Source organism: Saccopteryx leptura, chromosome 6 (assembly GCF_036850995.1).
Source record: "Saccopteryx leptura isolate mSacLep1 chromosome 6, mSacLep1_pri_phased_curated, whole genome shotgun sequence".
Taxonomy (NCBI): domain Eukaryota; kingdom Metazoa; phylum Chordata; class Mammalia; order Chiroptera; family Emballonuridae; genus Saccopteryx; species Saccopteryx leptura.
Window position 1 is genome coordinate 88339712 of NC_089508.1, and position 19425 is coordinate 88359136.

At 50.0% G+C, this 19425-nt stretch overlaps 2 protein-coding genes across 2 annotated transcripts; one reads left to right on the forward strand and one right to left on the reverse strand.

The window, feature by feature from the left end:
- Nucleotides 1-456: 456 nt before the first annotated feature.
- Nucleotides 457-10642, forward strand: NUTM1 (NUT midline carcinoma family member 1). The gene is made up of 7 exons (XM_066343641.1): nucleotides 457-487; nucleotides 2980-3688; nucleotides 5523-5651; nucleotides 6720-6862; nucleotides 7320-7603; nucleotides 8222-8338; nucleotides 8675-10642. The coding sequence occupies exons 1-7, from the start codon at nucleotides 472-474 to the stop codon at nucleotides 10640-10642; spliced, it is 3366 nt and encodes a 1121-aa protein (XP_066199738.1). The 5' UTR covers nucleotides 457-471.
- A 312-nt stretch (nucleotides 10643-10954) lies between these two features.
- Nucleotides 10955-19213, reverse strand: LPCAT4 (lysophosphatidylcholine acyltransferase 4). The gene is made up of 14 exons (XM_066342683.1): nucleotides 18982-19213; nucleotides 17581-17723; nucleotides 17048-17268; nucleotides 16562-16674; nucleotides 16393-16453; nucleotides 16053-16111; nucleotides 15830-15864; nucleotides 15231-15285; nucleotides 15026-15108; nucleotides 14662-14787; nucleotides 14168-14300; nucleotides 13079-13177; nucleotides 12582-12738; nucleotides 10955-12313 (listed from the first exon to the last, which is right to left on the reverse strand). The coding sequence occupies exons 1-14, from the start codon at nucleotides 19093-19095 to the stop codon at nucleotides 12159-12161; spliced, it is 1554 nt and encodes a 517-aa protein (XP_066198780.1). The 5' UTR covers nucleotides 19096-19213; the 3' UTR covers nucleotides 10955-12158.
- Between the last annotated feature and the right edge of the window lie 212 nt (nucleotides 19214-19425).

A 19425-nucleotide genomic window follows, 5' to 3' on the forward strand; every position in this document is an offset into this window, starting at 1 on the left:
GAAAATATAGCCAAAATTGAACTGAATCAAGTGTCTGCTATAACCTGCTATTAATAGGAAGTCAGTTACAGAACTGGGTGGGACTGAAGGGCACAAAACTAAATACATTAATGAAGAATTGTATAGGGAATGGAGATGTAAAATAATAATGTTGGGAATCTGAGAAAGAATTTACAAATTGCCCTAAAGAGGTGCACAACAATTGTGTTGCCATACTCTGGTTTGGAGGGAGCTCCTGGTTACTACCCCTGTGGGTTATCTCCCTACCCCCATCCCGGTTTCCTCTCTCCCCTCCCCCACTGCAGAATGCCTTGAGTCCTAGATTCTAGTTCTGTTTTGATCTGATCTTTACCCTTCCCTCCTTGGATCCCTGTGTGTCTGCTGGAGCCAGGTTACTCTCTGTGTCCTGGACCTGACTTTCTCATTCTGGAGGCTCCCAGACAGCCATGGTTAGTGCCTGAACCTGAGAGGATGACTTCAGATGGAGGTAAGGCTGTAGGTGGCGGGGAAGGTTCTTGGAGATTCAGATTTGACACTTTACTTGAGGATGATTTGAACTGACCTAGAGGGGTGTGAGAGCAGTAGACCTCACCAAAGGCATCACACTTGGGGAGGCTGAGGAAGGAGATTTAGCCATTAAGACTGGGGGTTGGGAAGGAAGAGGGCCTTCTGGCCGGCAGATCAAAGCTCCTGAGAAGTGAGTGCTGAGGTATAAAGGAGGGAGGCAATTAGCAATTTGCTAGTCTGGAAGAAGGACCCCTTCAACATTTGTTTGTGTGGCAAGGACAGGAGTGTGTATAGTATGTGTGACATGAAGACAGTTCAAGGGGAAGGCCCAAGTTCCTGTGTCTTCTTTAAGTAACTGGAGTTTGCTCTAGAATTTTGGCCATGAGAGAATTGAGCTGGGACCACTCTCAATGGGGGGTAGAGTGGGGTTGGGTAGAGGCTTTCTTTAGAAAAGCTGTTAAGTGGGATTATCTGTTGCTAAATCTGTAGAGAAATGTCCTCTGAAAGCTAAACTGGAAGGTACTATAAGTACCTCTGCTCAGAGTCTCATGGCTCCTTCTAGCCTCAGAGAGGGCTTTTCTTTCAGTCTAGGGAGCAGTTTACTTGATTCCCCGAGGGCCAGAGCAGGTGGGTCACTCCAGACAGGATGGGAGCTGGGGCTGCCCTGATAAGCTCTTATTTTTCTACCTTTTGTAGAACTCAGGCCTTCAGCCCCATTTTGTTGTGTCCAAATTCCTGGCCCTCTGCTCTATACTCGAGTTGACAAGTTTGCTCATATTCTCTGTCTCCACGGTCAGGAAGTGGAAGCTGAGTGTTATTAGTTTGCCAGAGAAATATTCTTTATAAGGGGGATGAAAGTAGCATGAAATTGGACAGATGAACTATTATTATTATAAAAAGTCCCAGGAGACAGGTGTCCTGATTAATAAGGTGACCAACTTTTTTACAATGAAAAGGAGAACAAAAATAAATTGAAGAAAACAACATCATAAATAATAGAAACATTTTATTCATTGCAACAATAATACACTATAATATGATAAATGCATACTAAAAACATTTGTAATATTTTATATTGTAATTATGCTTATATGCCTATTAATTTTTAATAATAATTGTAAGGAAAAAAACTACTCATTTAGTAAAACTAAATATCAAACAAAACCACTAATTTGGAGTGATATTCGGGTGTATTTATTGTTTTATAATAAAAAAAATCTGTTTTCTGCAACTATTTAATCAAAATGCATTATTAATAGGTATGGTTTTAGGTTAGATTTCCACTTTAAAACTCGAATTTTGAGAAAATACTTGTAAATAAAATTATACATATTTAGAAATTATTAAATAGATAATGAATTAATAAAACATGAGTTGTGCTTCCTATGATTGAATATTCACTGGGAAAGAAATAATCGTGAGTCTACAATGTCATATGTGCCTTGTTATGTTTCAGTAAGAAGTACACAAAGCCATTTGTGCACTCGGTATATCACGCGCTCTCACGATCTCTAGTGCAGAGTGCATGCGTCTCATAATTGGTCTCACCGCACTGTACTGATTCTTGACGAATCATTATGTCAAATACAGATACGTCACATCACACGCAATGGATCGACTCTGCATCAATCAAATACGGACATTTACAGATTAGTCTTCCAATATCAAAAAGGAGGACAAGTAGGAGGACACTTTTCAAGGGAGGATGGAACTTACAAAAGAAGGACTGTCCTCCTTAAGGGAGGACGATTGGTCACCTTATGATTAAGTAATGTTTTATGTGTTTATCCTTGGTCTCTTTGACTAGAGCCCATATAGCTCTTCCTTAGCAGGTACTGTGTTTCAGACTTTATTGTCAATGCCTTGTCCTTGGTGGATCCTAAATTTCTGATAGCAGCTCCAAGCCGAAGGATCACAGATACTCTATCTGCTTCTCCAAATTTTTAACATGAGTAGCAGCTACTTACAGCTCTGGAAAACTCTTCTTCCCACTCTGCCCCACCCTCGGCCATTTCCTGGCCTTTATCCCTAGTCATTCCTGGCTATTATATAACAAAGTTTCTGAGAGCCAAACATTTAATCCACACCCCCTTCTCATGGGAACAGCACTTCTGTGAGTGGCAGGGACCACAGAGCTGCTGAAAGGAGGAGGGTTCAGGTGGTTTGAGTGAGTTTGGAATATGTTGGAGTAAGAGGTGTACCACCTGTATGCTGGGTTGGATGTGTTTTGGAGTCTGAGCTCTTGGGCTAAGAGTCATTGCAACTTCTCTAGCGCAATAATTTTCAATTGGGAGTAAGGGACATCAAAATCACTTGGGGAGGTAATTTGCAAACTATACAAGTTCCTCCTTCACATCCTTTTCTTCACCTGTAGAGCTCTGATTCCTTAAGGACTAAAGTGGAATTCTGATAACCCAAATTCTAGTCTGCTTTTCTCCTATTCCATTCCCTCTTTTTCTTTTGTCTCAACAGCATCTCGATTGTCTGGACCAGATATGACCATGAAACCTGGCACTGCCCTGTGTCCTTTCAGTGCACTCAGCATTCCCCCACCTGCTCCTGGCCCAGCAGACCAACCATCCTGGGAGCTGCCTCCACAGCCCCCCATGCCTTCAGCTTTCTCTCCAGGCAACCCTCTGATGCTCTCTGCTTTTCCCAATCCATTGCTGGTGACAGGGGATGGGGGCCCTGGACACAGTAGGGCTGAAGATGGCAAGATCATTGTCAAAGTCAAAACAGAAGGGGGTGCAGTGGACCCTTCTCAAACTCAGAACTTTATCCTTACTCCGAGTGCTTACAATTGGATCGCCTCAGGTGCTCCCTCTGGTGGCCCTGAAGGTCCGCCCCCTCAATTTGTGACAGCCTCTAACATGCTGACCCTTCTGCCCACTGAGGCTGTTGGGGTGAGCCAGGAAGGCCTCCCAGACCTTGCTGCTCAGGTTCTACCACCAGCTGCCCAACTGGCCCCCATTTTGTCCCTGGAAAAGCCTTGGCCAGGGCCACATGGGGCAACCAGAGAAGAAGATCTGGCAGTGGCCCAATCCAAGCCAGCACTAGGTGGCCTCTCCTGTGCCTCCAAGGGTGTTTATGAGAACTTCCGACGCTGGCAGAGCTACAAAGCCTTGGCCCGGAGACACTTATCCCAAAGTCCTGATGCAGAAGCTCTTTCCTGCTTTCTTATGTAAGTTGGGAGACCTGAAATGAATTATTCTAAGGCGGGCTTTGGGATGGACAAAAGAGGTTAGGCTATGTAGGAATACTTGAGGGCAAGTCATGAGGGTAATGGAGATAATGACCTTTATCCATGGTGTCTTCTCTTAAGTGATGCTCACACCTCTGGGTTCAGGAAGCATTATTATGGTAATCCTCATTTATAGATGAGAAGACTGAAGCTCAGAGAAGTTTCCTGTCATAAAGTGTGGAGAAATGATTGGAACATAGGTCTTTGACACCAAGTGCCAGGGTCCTCTGGTTCTATTTTAACACCTTTGAAAACTTAGTTGAGCCACGCAAACCTGCCAGCATGAGGAATGCTGAGGTCTGGCCCATTCTTGTGGGAGGGGGACATTGTGGGGCCAGGCAAAGGACCTTCTGAGTATCTCCTTCCACCACCCCTCTATTATATTCAGGGGATTCACGTTGACTGGGGAGGCTGTAGAGCTTGTTTAGTGGTTGAGGGCCTAGGCTCTATCACCCCCTACATCTGTGATCTTGGGCTCGACACTTCATATCTTTGCCCTCATTTTCTCAGCTGGAAAGGGGATGATTATACCTACTATCTCAGAGGGTTGCTGAGATGATGAAATGAGTTAATAGATGTGAGGTGCTTAGCAGAGTGGTTGGCACAGAGAATGCTTAACTAAATGGTAGCTGCTGCTGTTATTATTATTATAAAAAGGCATCTAGCAGAGGAAAAGAACTCACAAAAAGCCAAAATCTTTTGCTTGAGTATGAGTGGATGCTTAGCCAAGGATGCCAGGTCATGGGCTGTCTCTTATGTTTATAAAATAGCATCATTGGTTATATGGGATATTTTCTCATTTTCCCACCCAGACCTGTTGCCTCTCTCCACTACACTGTATATGTACCCTCAACATTTTCTGTAAACCACTACATAACACATACCACATTATACTAGTTTAAAAAAAATTACGTGTTGTCCCTCTAGTGGCTGACTCTTAAAGGAATCCTCATTTCCACTCTGACTCTGGCGTGAATAAAGAGGCTCCCACAAATAATTAAGTATAGCTCATCTTACCCACTCCCTTTCTTTGGACAGTTCTGGGTTCTCTCTCGGAGGCCGGCAGGCTGAACTTCTAACTCTTGAGCTAGCACTGCTTTTGGTCCTGGCCTAATCTTGCTGTCCATACTCAGGTCCTATAGGCAGGGTCTCCCTCGAAGTGCAGTCCAGACCCTCTGCAACAGTTATCTGGGGAGCTGGTAAAATGCTCTCAGTTCTGGACTCTGGGGGCACTGGAATCCATATTTATAACAGGCTTCACTGGGTGATCCTAGGCACAGTAATGCTTGAGGACTCGTTTCAGGGAGGCAAAAATGAATCACAGTTTAAAGAGTATTGATATCTGACCGCCTGTGAGGGTATCCTGGAAGCAACAAAACAAAACACTTAAAAAACCAACAAATAAAAACACCACAAGCCTATTTTTATAATGAAACTTATTTTAATAACATGAGTGCTTTCTTCTGAATGTTTAGTTAAGGAAAGCACTGTGAGAATTAAGGGTAGTTGGTTTCAAAAGATGGGGTGAAGAATCATGTTTGATTTTGTGTGAGATCTATAAATTTCAGTGGGCAGAAAGGCCAGGATGGCCAATGAATGGATGGGTAGTTTGGGAGGTCTGGAAGCCCAATCAGAAGTGGGACATGTTGGGAGTGAAGGGCACGTTAGATCTGATGAGGAGCTGGGTGTGTGTAGATATTAGGACAGTGTCAGGACAGCTGGGTGGTGGTGGGGGGCACACCTGTAGACTGTGACTGACCCAATGGGATTTTAGCCCAGTGCTTCGTTCCCTGGCCCGGCTAAAGCCCACTATGACCCTGGAAGAAGGACTGCCCAGGGCTGTGCAGGAGTGGGATCGCACCAGCAACTTTGACCGGATGATCTTTTATGAGATGGCAGAAAAGTAAGTCTGAGGGACCCTTATTCTCCTGATGGTGGGCTGTGTGGCTGGGAGGGTTAGGGGGCCGGTGAGAGAGGCTTGAATCTGCATGTGTGGGTGTTTATTAAAGGGGATGCTAGGAGGAGGGGTGCTGCCTAGGATAGGGTCTCCTGGAGCCTTGTTGCTTCTGCTATCCTCTTGACTCTTGAGTGTTTCTGTCTTATCTCCTCTTGGAAGCTCTCCCTTTTCCAGATCTTGAGTTATATAAGGGCCCTGATATTGAAGCTCTTAGGATGGGATTGGAACTTACTCAGTGTAAAAATTCTATGCTGAAGGAATCTAGCAATGAGCAGGTAAGCCCTACTAGACAGGGCCTTTACCATCTCACCGGCCATGTAGCGAAGCGTCTATTGCTGCAGACCTCGGGACCACCTCTCTTCTGGAAATAGTGGCGCAGAAACCAGTTATCCCTGTCATCCCAGGGAAGGGCTGGTTCTTGAAGAGGTTGGTCAGGGGAAGCCAGGGTCCTGGATGTCCAGAGTGGTCTCCTGGCTCATATCCCCTATTTCTCCATGATGACCTCTTTCCTCCACACTTAGCTGCCACTTTGTCCTCCAAATCTTCTGGACCCACACATATTTACCCTTTCAGGACCCAGTCCCAGCCTTAGGAGCCTGGGAGGTCTGCATCGGCTTTGGGTGGGAACCGCCTTGAATAACAGCCCCAGGCCCTGCTTTAGGATTTCAGCCATTGTAGGCAAGGACAGAGGAGGCCTTGAGGGGAGGCCTGCTTGTGGGACCCCCCACGCTGTGGCATCGGCTGATTGAATTCAACAAGTCTGTATTAATTGTTCTATACCTTTGGTGATGCTGCATGAGATGGGGCATGAAAAAGAAGGGAAAGCAATAACTCTGCCGTGGAGGAGCTTACAAGCTCTACATTGTTCACCGTCTTAACAAGCTTCCTAAGTGAAGACTGCTTGAGGTTTCCTCAGAACTGCTATTTAGTCATCTGTGAGCAGCTCCCTCCTGGCATCTGGGTTCCTGATGGGTCTGGCCTCAGCACTGCCCGGGTCTTCTTCGTCCTCTGCAGGTTCATGGAGTTTGAGGCCGAGGAAATGCAGAATCAGAACACGCAGCTGATAGATGGGTCCCAGGGCCTGCCTCCTGCAGCCCCTCTGAAACTTGATCCTGATCCTCCAGGGCCCCAGGGCCCCGAGGTTTGCCAGCAGCCAGGTAAGGCTACCCAGTTCTAACCGAAACCGTGCACCAGAGGCTCACAGGGAGGGGGGATACAGAAACCAGCCATGGGCTGGGGAAGGAATTGCCCCTGGTTCTGCCACTTTCCCTCCAGGGAGTGGCATTTGATGTTCCAAAAAGGAGAAATATGGGAGGTTGGGTTCTCAAACTAGGTATTGATCTTGGCCAAGTAAACCAACTGCTCTCTCACATAATACCTTATATGCCTAAGAAAGGGGGGCTGGATTAGAGAACTTCTCAGAATCTCAGGGTTTCCAAGATTCTTCATACAGTAATTTTCTCTGAGACCCTCGCCCCCAGCTCTGTACTCATTGCCCACGGCAGGGTGGCCTGATCCAGCCTGCAGCCATTTCAGTGTTCTCCCGTGAGGTTGGGAGGCAGAGCCATTGTCTCTATGCCACTTTCTATTTCTCCTTTGCATCTTGTCCCTTAGTGTACATTCCCAAGAAGGCGGCCTCCAAGGCTCGGACCAGCCGCAGGCAGCAACGCAAACCCCAAAGGCCTCCAGTTCCTGAGGCACCCAAGGAAATCCCACCCGAAGCCGTGAAAGAGTATACTGACATCATGGAAGGGCTGATGGGGAGCCACTGGGCCACTGGGGAGTCAGATGCAAGACAGGATGAGGAAGAACAGCAGCAGGAGGAAGGGATGTATCCAGATCCAGATCTCCTGAGCTACATCGATGAGCTGTGTTCTCAGGAGGTCTTTGTTTCCAAGGTGGGCTGGGCCTGGACGTCTGGTTTCTAGCAATTCCTAGGGTGGGAACTCCAGGGAACCAAAAATCTAGGGTTCTGCCTGAGACAGTTAAAAACCAGGCTCTATTCTGTACTGAGAACTGTGTGTGCATGTATGTACACGTGTAACGTGTGTAGCTGGTGGTGGTCATGGTTTATAAAAATTGGGATGGGGCCTGACCAGGCGGTGTTGCGGTGGATAGAGCATCGGACTGGGGTCGGACGACCTAGGTTCGAGACCCCGAGGTCGCCAGCTTGAGTGCGGGCTCATCTGATTTGAGCAAAGCTCACCAGCTTGGACCCAAGGTCACTGGCTCGAGCAAGGGGTTACTTGGTCTGCTGAAGGCCTGCGGTCAAGGCACATATGAGAAGCAATCAATGAACTAAGGTGCCACAACAAAAAAACTAATGATTGATGCTTCTCATCTCTCTCCGTTCCTGTCTGTCCCTATCTATCCCTCTCTCTGACTCTCTCTCTGTCTCTGTAAAAAAAAAAAAAAAAAAAAAAATTGGGGTGGGGTGGCTTATGGCTTCTCTAGAGCCTCTTTGGCTCACAAGTCTGACCTGTCAGACTCATATCACTTTTCCTTCTGTTGCCTAGGTGGAGGCTGTTATTCATCCTCGATTTCTGGCAGATCTACTGTCCCCAGAACAGCAGAGGGACCCCTTGGCATTAGTGGAGGAGCTGGAGCAAGAAGAAGGACTCAGTCTCACCCAGGTAAGCCGGAGGGGTAAGGAATATCAGAACAAGCAGCTCACATGATTTTAGCTAATCCTACCCTGCCTTGGATGGTGTGACTTCTGGAGATGAACAGCTTCAGAACTGGGCTTCAGGTACTGAACAGTAGGTAAGGGATTGTGGACATGCAGAAAAAGGAAAGTGTAAGATCTCAAAGCATGGGAATAAGGCCCATGAAGGCGGAAAAGAGCTACAGTATCTGTTTTTAATACTGTCAAGTAAGCCACTTGCTTGCCTTCTCTGCCCTGCCCATCCACTCAGCCACCCCCTCCACGATAAATGTGTAGCACACTTTTTTCTCCGTTCTCCTTCCAGCTGGTCCGGAAGCGACTCCTGGCCTTGGAGGAAGAGGATGCAGAGGCGTCTCCAAGTTGCAATGGAACTCAAATGGACTCAAGTCCTTCTGTTTCTGACGAGGATGATGATGGGGGTGAGCGGCTTCGGCCCTCACCTGGGCTTCGGGTGGCTGGGGGCCCTGTTTGCCTTGGGAAGGCTGCTTCTCCAGGAAAACGGGCAAGAGAAATGCATGGTGGGCAGGAACGCGCCCTAGATGACCCAAGGTGTATGTGCAAAGATGGGGACAGTCTGCCATCCCCCAGCAGCTGGGACTTGCACATGGAACTTGCAGCTCCACAGGGAACTCGAAGCCCCTTAGGTACAGAAAAAGGAGGGCCTGGGAGGGATACAAATGAGACATCCCTACATCAGGATGACTACCTGGGAGGTGCTGGGTCCCCTCGGCACTCCCTGGTGGCTGATGGGACTTTTGAGGCTCTGTCCCTTTGCTGGCAGGAAGGCCCTCAGCTCGAGATAGTTCCCATTTTGGATGTTGGGCTTGCAGAGCCAGCTTCTCTGCAGGGACAGAGGTTAGAAACGCCAGTCCTGGGATTGGTGACAGAACAACAGGGAGGGGGTCTTGGCGTGCTGCCTGAAGGGGAGGAGCTGTTATCAGCACCCCGAGAAGGCTCTTCAGGAGTCATGTGGGGAGATGTCAGAGGTCCTCCTGTGTTTCAGGGTTCTGAGCAGAGCCCTTCCCCTCAAGCAGCTGGGGACAGGGAGGATGGGGCCTCTTTCAGTCCAGGACTTTGGCTCAGCAGTGAGCTCAATGCCATAGGCTTAGAGTTGCCCTTACAAGTAGAGGAGGTCCCAGGGAACTTCCATGATGGGTTATGTGTACCTGAGCATGCAGGAGGCTGCCAAGCACTGGACTCCAGAAACCACATTTCCCTGGGTCCTGGAGAAACCACAGCACCTGGGGATGTGGGGAGCAGCGCAATTCCCTATGGAGGCACAGATGCCACAGTTGCCCTAGAAAAGAGAAACTATATCCTGGCCTTGAGTCTTAAAGAAAATAGAGAACAGCATCGTGAGACGGTCCAGGATCCCAGTGATATGTGGGCTGAAGGCTGCCCTCCATTGCTGGAAAGCACTGTTGATACCTCCATGCTGGTTTCCAAAGAAACCGTCCTGCCCGTGTGTCAAGGCAATATTGTCATCCTGGGGACCCAGGATGCCTCCTCCTTCCCGGAGGCCAGCCAAGAGGCAGGGAGCAGAGGCAGTGCCATTTCTCTGTTGGCAACCCCAGATCACAGCAACATACTAGAGGTTAGAGATGGCTGTGGCCTCCAGCTAGGGGTCAGTGAGGATACCTGCCCACTAAATTTTAATTCTTATGACCCCCAAGGAGCAGGCAGGGAGGACACTGATTTATTTAAAGACCTTACTCCCTTACCAGGGAATCAAGAGTCTTATGCACATCAGACCCTCAAATCAACATCTTCTCCCCAGGGCCTTGGAAGAACCTCCCCTCGATGGGGAACCAAGAGTGCCTTAATTCTGAAGGAAGCCTCTCCTCATCCTGAACCATGCAGTTCAGCAGGTGGGGCCAAAGGAGAGGAGGAGGAGGGGGAGGATGATGATGAGGATGAGGAACTCTCTAGCTTTGCCTACCTCTTGGCCTCTAAACTGAGCCTCTCGCGGAGGTGGCCTCCTCTCAGTCCTCACCCGGCTTCAGGCCTGTCCACCACAGGAGGTCAGGGGGTCCAGAAAGCCTCCCTCTCCCTCCCTGCTGAGGCAAGAGGCCCCGGCCAAGCCCCATGTCCTGTTGCCAAGTCTGAGAAGCGAGCTCTAGGGACAGGTTCAGTCCTTGCTAAAAAGGGGCCCTCCTCTGGAGCAGAACTTCAAGTCTCTGGGGAGAAACCCCTTGCTCGACCCGCACAGCCTTGTAAAAGGCGTCGTGACAGTGTGGGCACAGGCAGAAGGAAGAAACGACGTGGCCAGTAGGGAGCGGCAGGACCTTCTCTCCCTCTGCCAGTCCCTGAAGCCAAGGCCACTTGAATGATTTCACCCCAGCGGCACACAAACCTGAGACTTGTTCTCAGTCCTATTTTGTAGTTCTGCAAAAGTGGTTGGTGTGGAGAGGAAGGTCACACTAGCTAGGTTGGAGGTGATGCCCTGGTGGGAGGCGAGGGTGAAGTACCTCTGGAAGTTGTATGGAAAAAGAATCAATAAAGTTTTGTTGTTGTTGGAAAATAACTCAATGTGCTCGTTTATATTCATTTATTGTTTCCTAGATGGGGTACGATGCTCTAAAGATAGGATATGGGGTGGTCTTGATTTCTACAGATTAACACCTTTCCAGCCTTTTGCCTTGTTTAGGCTCCCTGATAAACCTCAGCACTGAGAAGTCTTCAGTGAGACTTCGTCCCGCCCCTCATCAAAGTGGGACTTGGGTGTTGGGAAGGCTTCTCTGGACAGCCTGTCATTATCGGTCTCCCTTTAAAAGTCCATTTGGGAAGATGGCTTTTTTTTTTTTTTTTGTATCCTGGAATAAGTATCTAATTTTCTAAATCTAATTTTCCATAATTATGTCTAGACACAGCACCTTTCTTTAGAAGGGTCCGGTTTTCTTCTTCTTTAAAAAGAGGCTGGACAGAAGGGACTTAAATGTCCTCAATTCATCCATGACAGAAAAACCCTCGAGTGGTGGTTCTGAGCTGCAGGGAGGAGGCATCAATTTCAATAGGATTATTATTAACCCTTTGAGTAGTGAGTTATTTTCATGCTTGCTGACCCCCGGGAGTGAGTTTTCTTTTTTTCTTTCAAAATATGAAATTTGTTAGTTTTATTAACTTAAAATCATGTTTGTTTGATAACCAATTTATGGAAACAAGAAAAACATAAATTTGCCTTTTTTTAATGTTGCCTTACACATTTTAAAAATAAATCAATCGTACTCTGGATGGTGAGGAGGTACGAGGGTGTACACGAACGTTTGTACTACTCAAAGGGTTAAATATGGACTGGTAGTTAGCTATTTTTTAATCTCTAATGAGGACAGAACAAAAGGGAATAGGCTGAAAAGAGGTTCATGAGGAGGCCTGTTAAAATGTGCATATATAGGGCATGACAACAGGAGGAAAGGATCTGAGAACTGCAGGAGTTGTGTGTAGAAAAGCACCCTATCCAGCTGGAAGTGAGGAGGATTCATCCGTCTCTGGACCAGAGCACTGACCTTGTCCAATGGGCAGCCGGCAACTCTTAAGCCCTTTCCTTCCCTGCTAATGATACCATCAATGTGACCGAGCTTCATATTTTTTTAAATAGATATAGATATATTTTTATTTATATATAAAATAGTTTCTTACAAAAACCCCAAACAAAAAATGAAAATCAACTTAAAAAAAAACAACAAACAATAACAAAATGTCAAGCAGGAGCAGAGAGGGCTTGAGGCCCAGGGTTGCCCCTGGCTGCCCTGAATCTGCAGGGCAGATGCGAGCTGGGGAGGTGGAGGCGCTCAGTCACCCTTCGGCTTGGGCGCGTGCACAGTCCCGTTAGCCAGAGCAGTGGGGCTGCCTGGGGATGAGGCATCTGCTGTGCGGGAGGGGCGCAGGTAGGTGCTGAAGAGCTTCCTGTGGAGTGGGTCACGGAGGGAGAAGTCCTGGAACTGACCTGGACAGGTAAGAGTGAGATGGAGAAAGTAAAATGTTCTGAAGAGAGGAAGCAGGCACCCTGCTCTTCACTCAGAATTGGTTTGTCTTGTCCCTCTCATCTCTGCTTCACTTCTCAAATTCAAATTGATGTCAGTTCTGCCTTCCTAGCCAGTTCTTCCTATTCTCACCTCTCAGGTGTTCTGATCCCTGACAATGGCCACCAGCCCTTGTTCCCTCCCAGCCCAGTGCCCCGAATGCCCACGTGGGCTGAGAAGGCAATGACTCACAGAGGGAGAGGCCTTGGCGGGGTCCTGCCTGGCACAGCTCGGCATGCAAAGTCTCGGCAGCAGGGCGAGGTGACCCCAGCAGCAGGTGCAAGATGGTGCTGAAGCCATCTCTGCACAGCAGGTGGCCGGGCCCCTCTGCTTGCTCCTCAGCAAACAGCTGGGAGAGAAAGGGATACAAGTCAAGCCTTCTTCTTATAACACCGCTCAGCACACTCCTGAAGGTCTGCCTGACAGGCTCCTCCCCTTTCAAGAATGCAAAGCACAGGCATTCCCTGCCCCCTGGGTTCTTTCTGCAGGAGAATTCTAACTTTACAGCTGCTGCCCTCTTCTTGTTCCCAGCACGCCTCAAAGCAGACAGTGAGGATCTGCAGTTGGTGGCACTGGGGAGGATACTAAGCACCTACTATCTAGAAGCTACTGGTAACAGTACACCACACAGGCTTCTGGGTCGAGTGAGCATTGCCATTACGTCCCCTCTTCCCCCAACCCCTTGGTACCTGAAAGGCCAGGCGAGTCAGCTCCTCTAGGCCTGTGCTCCCATCCAGAGCTGCCAATGCAAGAGCCACATCTCGGAAGTCCACCAAACCACTGGCATCCTGGAGTGTGAAAGAGAAGCCAGGGCGGTGCGGGGACCAACCCTGCATCCTCCCTCTTGCTCTGGATTTTGGCTCCTCCCTCTTCTGACCTATCATTGAGGGTATTCCTGGCCCCCAAGCTGTAAAAACTGGTTCTCTCCTGGCTAATCCTATGTGGGAGAACTGGTCCAACAGACTAAAAGGGGGCCACTGGCATAATTTCGTATAAAAAGCCCAAGAAAGATGCCCACCAGCGCTATGGGGGAACCATGACACGTGGGCTTTGGTTCTCTTCGGTTACAGGGTAAGTGGGGAAGCTCCTTTCAGGGGAGGTCTGCCCAATCTAAGAAATCATCACACGTGGTCACTCTGTCCCTTCAGAGGACAGTGAGAGCTACGATCTGCATCATCTTTCATAAAAAGTAGAGCTTCTTGGGACTTCTGGTGGTTGTTCACAAACATTAAGGATCTCCAAAACCAATCTTATAATTTGACAGGAAAACCTGGTTAAGTCCCAGAAAACAGATGGTTTGCCAAGATTCTCGAGAAAGTTCAGAAATTCTCCACACAAATTGTGAGACATTTTTAAAAATTTGCCCAAGTACTGCAATACTTCTGGGTCTCAAACTCTTAACCATCTAACCTGTCCAGAATTGTCCCCTTCATGTCACCTTCCCACTTAACCTTCATGACTTTTCTCTGAAACCCTCACGCAATACCTCACAGGGTCCTATGAACCCTTGCCTTGGCCGATCTCTAAAGCAGCTTTGGAAATTTATGGACCTCTCTGACCAATTATTTCTCCATCGTTCCACCCTACAATGATTAAAGCATTGCTCTGTGACGTAATGGAGACTCTATATAAAAAAAATGAATTCCCCAGGCAGGCTGACAACAGCTGTTAGAACATCCAGCACAGAGTTCAAATTGGCCATTTAATGCGACTGACATGGCCGTTCGCATATTATCCTTAAATGCTGAGCTCTGTGCTCTTCGTTCCAGCTCCTTTACCTTCTGGAAGTAGCTAAAGGCATCAGCCACAGTCTGAGGGTCGGAGAGCTGTAGCTGTCTGGCAAACTCGTCCTGGTTGATCATTCGACTCTGGCTCGGCTCTGCCCCAGTGTCCACACAGCCAGGAGACAGCCTACAGTGGAAGTGTTGAAGGCACAGAGTGACTCACTTTCTTCTTGGGCACCCCACCCAGCAGGACCTGGGCCCCAGCCCCAATAGCTTTTCAGCGCAGGTACATCTGCTGGTTTTCTCAGATATGCTCTGACTCATAGCCCGTTGACAGCCATTCTTACTCTTTTCACTGGGCTAATTACATATCTTTCCTTTTCTTTTTCCTCCTTTTTTCTCCATTATCTTTTAAAAAGTTCCTCTATCTTCCCACATTTTTTTCTTTAAGACTTTCCTGCCTCCTTCCCATTTCTCCCTTTTCTTCCTATTCCTTTTCTCTGTCTATACATGACACTGCCTGTTCGCTCATCTTCAAGGTTACTTACCCAGCCTTGCGAAGAACCCTTCCAAGTTCCCAGAGCTGTGGCTCCAATGCTACCTTCAGCCGGCCTACCACAATTACAGGCAGGCTCCCTACAAACTCGCACTCAGTGGCTGGAATGCCCAGGGCCCTGCAGGATAAAGAGGGATGGAATGCAGTGGGAACCAGGCAGAAGAATCTTCTGAGGTTTCATTACTGACTGACTTCTGACTAGGGAGAGGACATTAGGCTCCTTTAACACACCCCCTTCCACCTAGTTTCAGCTCTCCAATAGCCCTTTCCACTCCTCCATCTTTGCCTCAAAATCTCAGCCCTCCACTCCATCTTGTGGTTCCTTTGCTCAGTATATTTGCTCCAGGAACACTCACTGTGCCATAACCCGCTGGACATTGTTGGCATACAGGGTGGGGTCCCTGCTCTCCTCTGGGCTGGGGCGGTACACAGGGAGGAACTGCAACACACACACACTTGTCATCAGGATCTCAAAGCCAGGGTGACCACTCCCACCCTCTTTCCCCAAAGCTTCAGGGGTCAGTGGAGGCCCTTCCTCCCACCCCACCCACGGGGTTATACCTCCACATCCACGATGCTGCAGGGCTGAGAGGCTGTGAGCCAAAGAACTTTGAGTCTAAGAGAAAAGAGACTTCAGATACAATACTCACTAATCTCTCCCCATGAGCTCCTCCCACCCAGAACAGGGGAGTGGGAAATTTTTGCTGATATGAAAACAGACTCCTAGCCAGCTGGGAAATGTACTCTTGGAAGATAGAGGGAAGGGCCAGAAAGGTGGGAGGGAGAGCGAGAAGCTTTGCAGGGATGTACCAGAGGAAGAACTGCAGGTGGGAGGATATTTGAGTAATTGGGTAAAGGGCGAGAGGCAAGTCTGATGGTGGTGGTTCTCAAGAAGGGACGACTGAGGCAGAAAATCACTTAGAAACAGGAAAGTAATTTAAAAGGAACTATAACCAGAGCAGGAATGATTAGGGAGGATAGCTGAAAGCACTTCCAGATCACAATGGGAGATCAGAACAAAAGAGTGGGAAACAGGCATCTCCTTCTCTAGAGTTCTCCATCCAAGAAGGGTAGGTGGCCTTGTCTGGAGATTGAAAGATGGCAGGAATTCTGTGGTGGACCCTGCTCTCCACCCTCACCCCAAGACCACCAGAACTCACACTCCAGGGCCCCTCCATGCCCAGCTGGTGGTGTCCTATGGGAGAAACAGAGGTCAGGGTAGAAAGGCATTACTTTTCTTCCCTGGAACTGGCCAATTCCCTGAGCAGAGGCCCTGATCCCGCCCTGGCCCAATCCCCACATGCACATCCCATCACGGCACTGTTTTCACCCATGAGAGTGAATTCATGCTCCCCCTCCCCCCTGTCTTGAACTAAGACTCACCAGACTGTTGGGGTAGCGGATGAGGACAGGCTGCACAGGGACCCCTGCGATGAAGGCTCCTAAATCCCATTTCCACCCCCACCCCCCAGGCAGAGGTTAGTACGTGGAGGTAGCTAGAGGGCATGAAGTATAGGGGTCTGGGACAGTTCTCAAATAAGATCTGGCCTTGCTCCATGTTATTTGCAATTTTCTCTGACTTCTTGAGATTTTTCAATATCAGGGAGTTTCCTGTCTCCCATTCTTCCCATACCCCTCCACTTCTTGGGTTATTCCAGAGTTCCTCTTCAAACCCGAGGCTCCTTTTTCCTACAGCCCTACCACCTACTATCGTTTTATTCACCTGGTTTGAATTTAAGCAAAGCCTTCTTGTTGGAACAGGTGCCCTCAGGAAAGAATAGGACCTGGGGAAAAAAACAGAATGAGGTGGGGTTGGTGGAAGGAGAGAGGAAAGAGAAGCTGCTTTAGGAGCACAGAAAAGGTGACGAGAGTGTCTTAAGACCCTTACCTACCTGGGGCCACTTGCCTCCTGAGGTTGCGCGCCTTCGGACTTCCTCCACCACTCTGCGCCGGGAAGCGGGATCATGCCGGGACACGAGGATGGCTTGGTTGAAGCGAAGAAGGGCTGGGGTCCAGAGAGGACACAAGAAACCTCTTGGTTCCTACCTTGGGCATTAAATCCCACAGCCTCCCCTCTTCCTTCAACGGTGGGAGATGCACCTCAATTATCTCTTTGCCCTGAGGATCCTCCTTTTATCTTACCTTGTTCTTTTAGGGAACTGACCAGAGCCCCCTAAGCCCCAACCCTCAGAGTCTTAAGAGGTGGGTTCACAAATGGTGTTAATTTGCATTTCATTTGCCCGTATCAGTCAATCTCTTCTAACTTCCTCCCTGTAACCTTGAGGTCAGTTCTTCTCTTCAGAGTGTATCCATCTGATTCCTGTCTTTTTTGCCCATAGTTGTCATCTCTCCCCTTTACCCTTCTTTAAGTCTCTCACCTCCAATGACAGGCACAGAAAGGTTCTCCGCTCGGGACACAACCTTGGGCAGGTCACAGGGCAGCAGAACAATGGGGTCAAAGAAAGTCGAGTGTGGGGCAGCAACAAGGACAGGGGCTTGGAGGCAAGAGGCCCGCTGGCCCCGAACACGAATCCGGAGGAAGCCCAGGAGGAAAAAGAGCAGGCGGCTGAGGCCCAGCACCCCGTTGTGGCACACAGTCCTGCAGGGCAAGGCAGGGCGTCAGTGGAGGCAGAGTCTGACCCTCACGTACCCCCAGGCTCGGGCACCTGGGAGAGCAGGTGCCCTTCTTTTGCACTCTATTACACTGGCCAAGGGCTGGGAGTCTCAGGGCACATTACTTAGTGCTGAGGTCCTGGGTATCAGGTCTGGGCCTGGATGACTCATCTCACCTTGCCAGGCTGGGTACCAGAGCTCCAGAACCCTCCCTCCTGTTCTTCTCAAAGAAGGAGCAGAATAAACAGCAGGAAACAGAAGTGAGAAGTAGGGAGTCTGGAGGCTGATCCCCACTTACTTCCTCCATCCTGTAAGTGGCTCCTGAAGCTGCTCCTCAGAAAGACCAGCTACTTGCAGCCAGGCAAAGGGCCAGAGGAGAAAGAGGACGATAAAAGCCAGAAGCACTCGGATGGGGGCCAGAAGTGCCCCTAGGAGGCAGAACTGCAGAGGGTGGGAGAGAATGCCACTTCAGGGCTGGGAGAGGCTCCCTCCAAGGCTTCCAGTTTCCCACAAGGATGGACCCAGGAGCAGAGAGCCACCACCCACTATAGATTGGGAGAGAGGTAGTGTAGGAATGGGAGACTGAGTTGGCATCCAAGGTGGGATGAATATATCAATGAGAACAGTGGTTAAAAGATTAATAGCATCAGGAGCCTCACTATCGTATCTTTCAGTTGGTCCCCATCTCACCTATAAAATCGAATGTCATAAAATGCATCTAGAACCTGGGGAGGCTGTTAGGGGATTTAATGATAACCCATGTGAACGCGCCCAGCACAGTGCTTGATGTGCACTAGCATATAGTTCCTCCTCACCCACGTCCCATTCCATAAATAGCGCCTAGGTCCAACAGAAGCCAGGAGAATGGTTCTTTCCAATCTGAGCCTACCAGGCAGATGGCTGGGACACACAGAGATCCACTTTTCAGGCCACAGGCTAGTCTCTAGTTCTGCCCGACAGTACTCCCCTAGTAATGGGGGATGGGGGAAGAGAAGAGCTCAGCCCTACTCCAAAGGACGGGTTGCCAGGAGCCAGGGTGACTCCAAGGGCTGCCCAGGAGAGAGTGCAGGTAAACAAACTGAGCCGAGCCCCAGGAGCTCACCTCCGGGGAGGTGATGGCAGCAGAAACCTTGAACACTCCCCACACAACTCATCAGTTCCGCTAGGCTGGTGCGACCCTGCACTTCCTGTTGCCAACCCCCTTCTCAACCCCCGCCCCCCAAACCAGGAGGTGCTGCAGTGCGGGTGCGGGGGGGGGTAGTGGGAAGAGGGGGGCGTTAGAAGGGCACAGGGGCACACACTCCGGGCCCAGGAACCCGTCTCCTTCAATGCCTCGGAGAATTCAGCACGCCCCTGCCCCCACCCCCGGCTTTCCGTAGCCTTCAACTACATCCTAGACCTAGACCATCGGCCTCCGCAGGATGCAATCCGCATTCCCCAGTGTCCTCCATCTCCCCTACCCCTGGCTCCCCTGCAGTCCCCCATCCTCACCTGGCCAATTCTTCACACCTTGGCGCGTCCTCTCCAGGACTCCTAGCTCACCCCCCACCACCCCCACGTGTGCATCCCCGGACTCACGCCCTGCAAGCCTCTCACCCACCTCCTTTCCGGATCCCCATCCCCATGTTTGCCAGGGTTCTAAACGGCCTCCTTTTTCTATCCCCACGAGTCCTCCCGACGTCCCCCGCCCACACCTTACCTTAATCCTCTGGAGGCGGGAGAGATGTAACTCATGAACGAACGGGTTGGGGAGCGCTGAGGGTACGGATGTGGGCTCGAGGGGGACGCAGTCCCCGGGACTTCCCTGGCTCATAGCGGCGGGAGGAGGTGGGAGGCCGGCGTCCCGGCCGCTGCCCCCGGCCCCGCTCTGCAGAGCAGCAGCTGCGGCTGCAGCGGCGCGGCGGCAGCGCTCTGGCCCCGGCCCCGCCTGGTGCGGGGCGCCGAGGGGCGGGGAGCAGGCGGCGCGGCCCGGCCGCGTTGTCAGGGAGCCGGCCGAGGGGCGGGGCTTCCAGCGCCCGGGCGCCCCTGCTCCTCCGCGCCTGCCGCTGTGTCCGCAGCCCCTCCGGCCATTGTTCCGCGGCGGCCGGATGCGGATGCCCTCTGGCTTGGCCCTCTGGGCGTTCCTCTCGACAGTCCGGCAGCC

Excerpts from the sequence above, each read along its gene's own strand:
- NUTM1 (XM_066343641.1), top strand. Across the intron at positions 5,652-6,719 it reads TTTTATGAGATGGCAGAAAA|GTTCATGGAGTTTGAGGCCG; the intron begins GTAAGTCTGAGG and ends CGTCCTCTGCAG. Across the intron at positions 7,604-8,221 it reads AGGAGGTCTTTGTTTCCAAG|GTGGAGGCTGTTATTCATCC; the intron begins GTGGGCTGGGCC and ends TCTGTTGCCTAG.
- LPCAT4 (XM_066342683.1), bottom strand. The coding sequence starts at position 19,095 with ATGAGCCAGGGAAGTCCCGGGGACTGCGTCCCCCTCGAGCCCACATCC. Across the intron at positions 16,112-16,392 it reads TTTGCTTAAATTCAAACCAG|GAGCCTTCATCGCAGGGGTC; the intron begins GTGAATAAAACG and ends AATGGGATTTAG. Across the intron at positions 15,286-15,829 it reads GCATGGAGGGGCCCTGGAGT|ACTCAAAGTTCTTTGGCTCA; the intron begins GTGAGTTCTGGT and ends CTTTTCTCTTAG.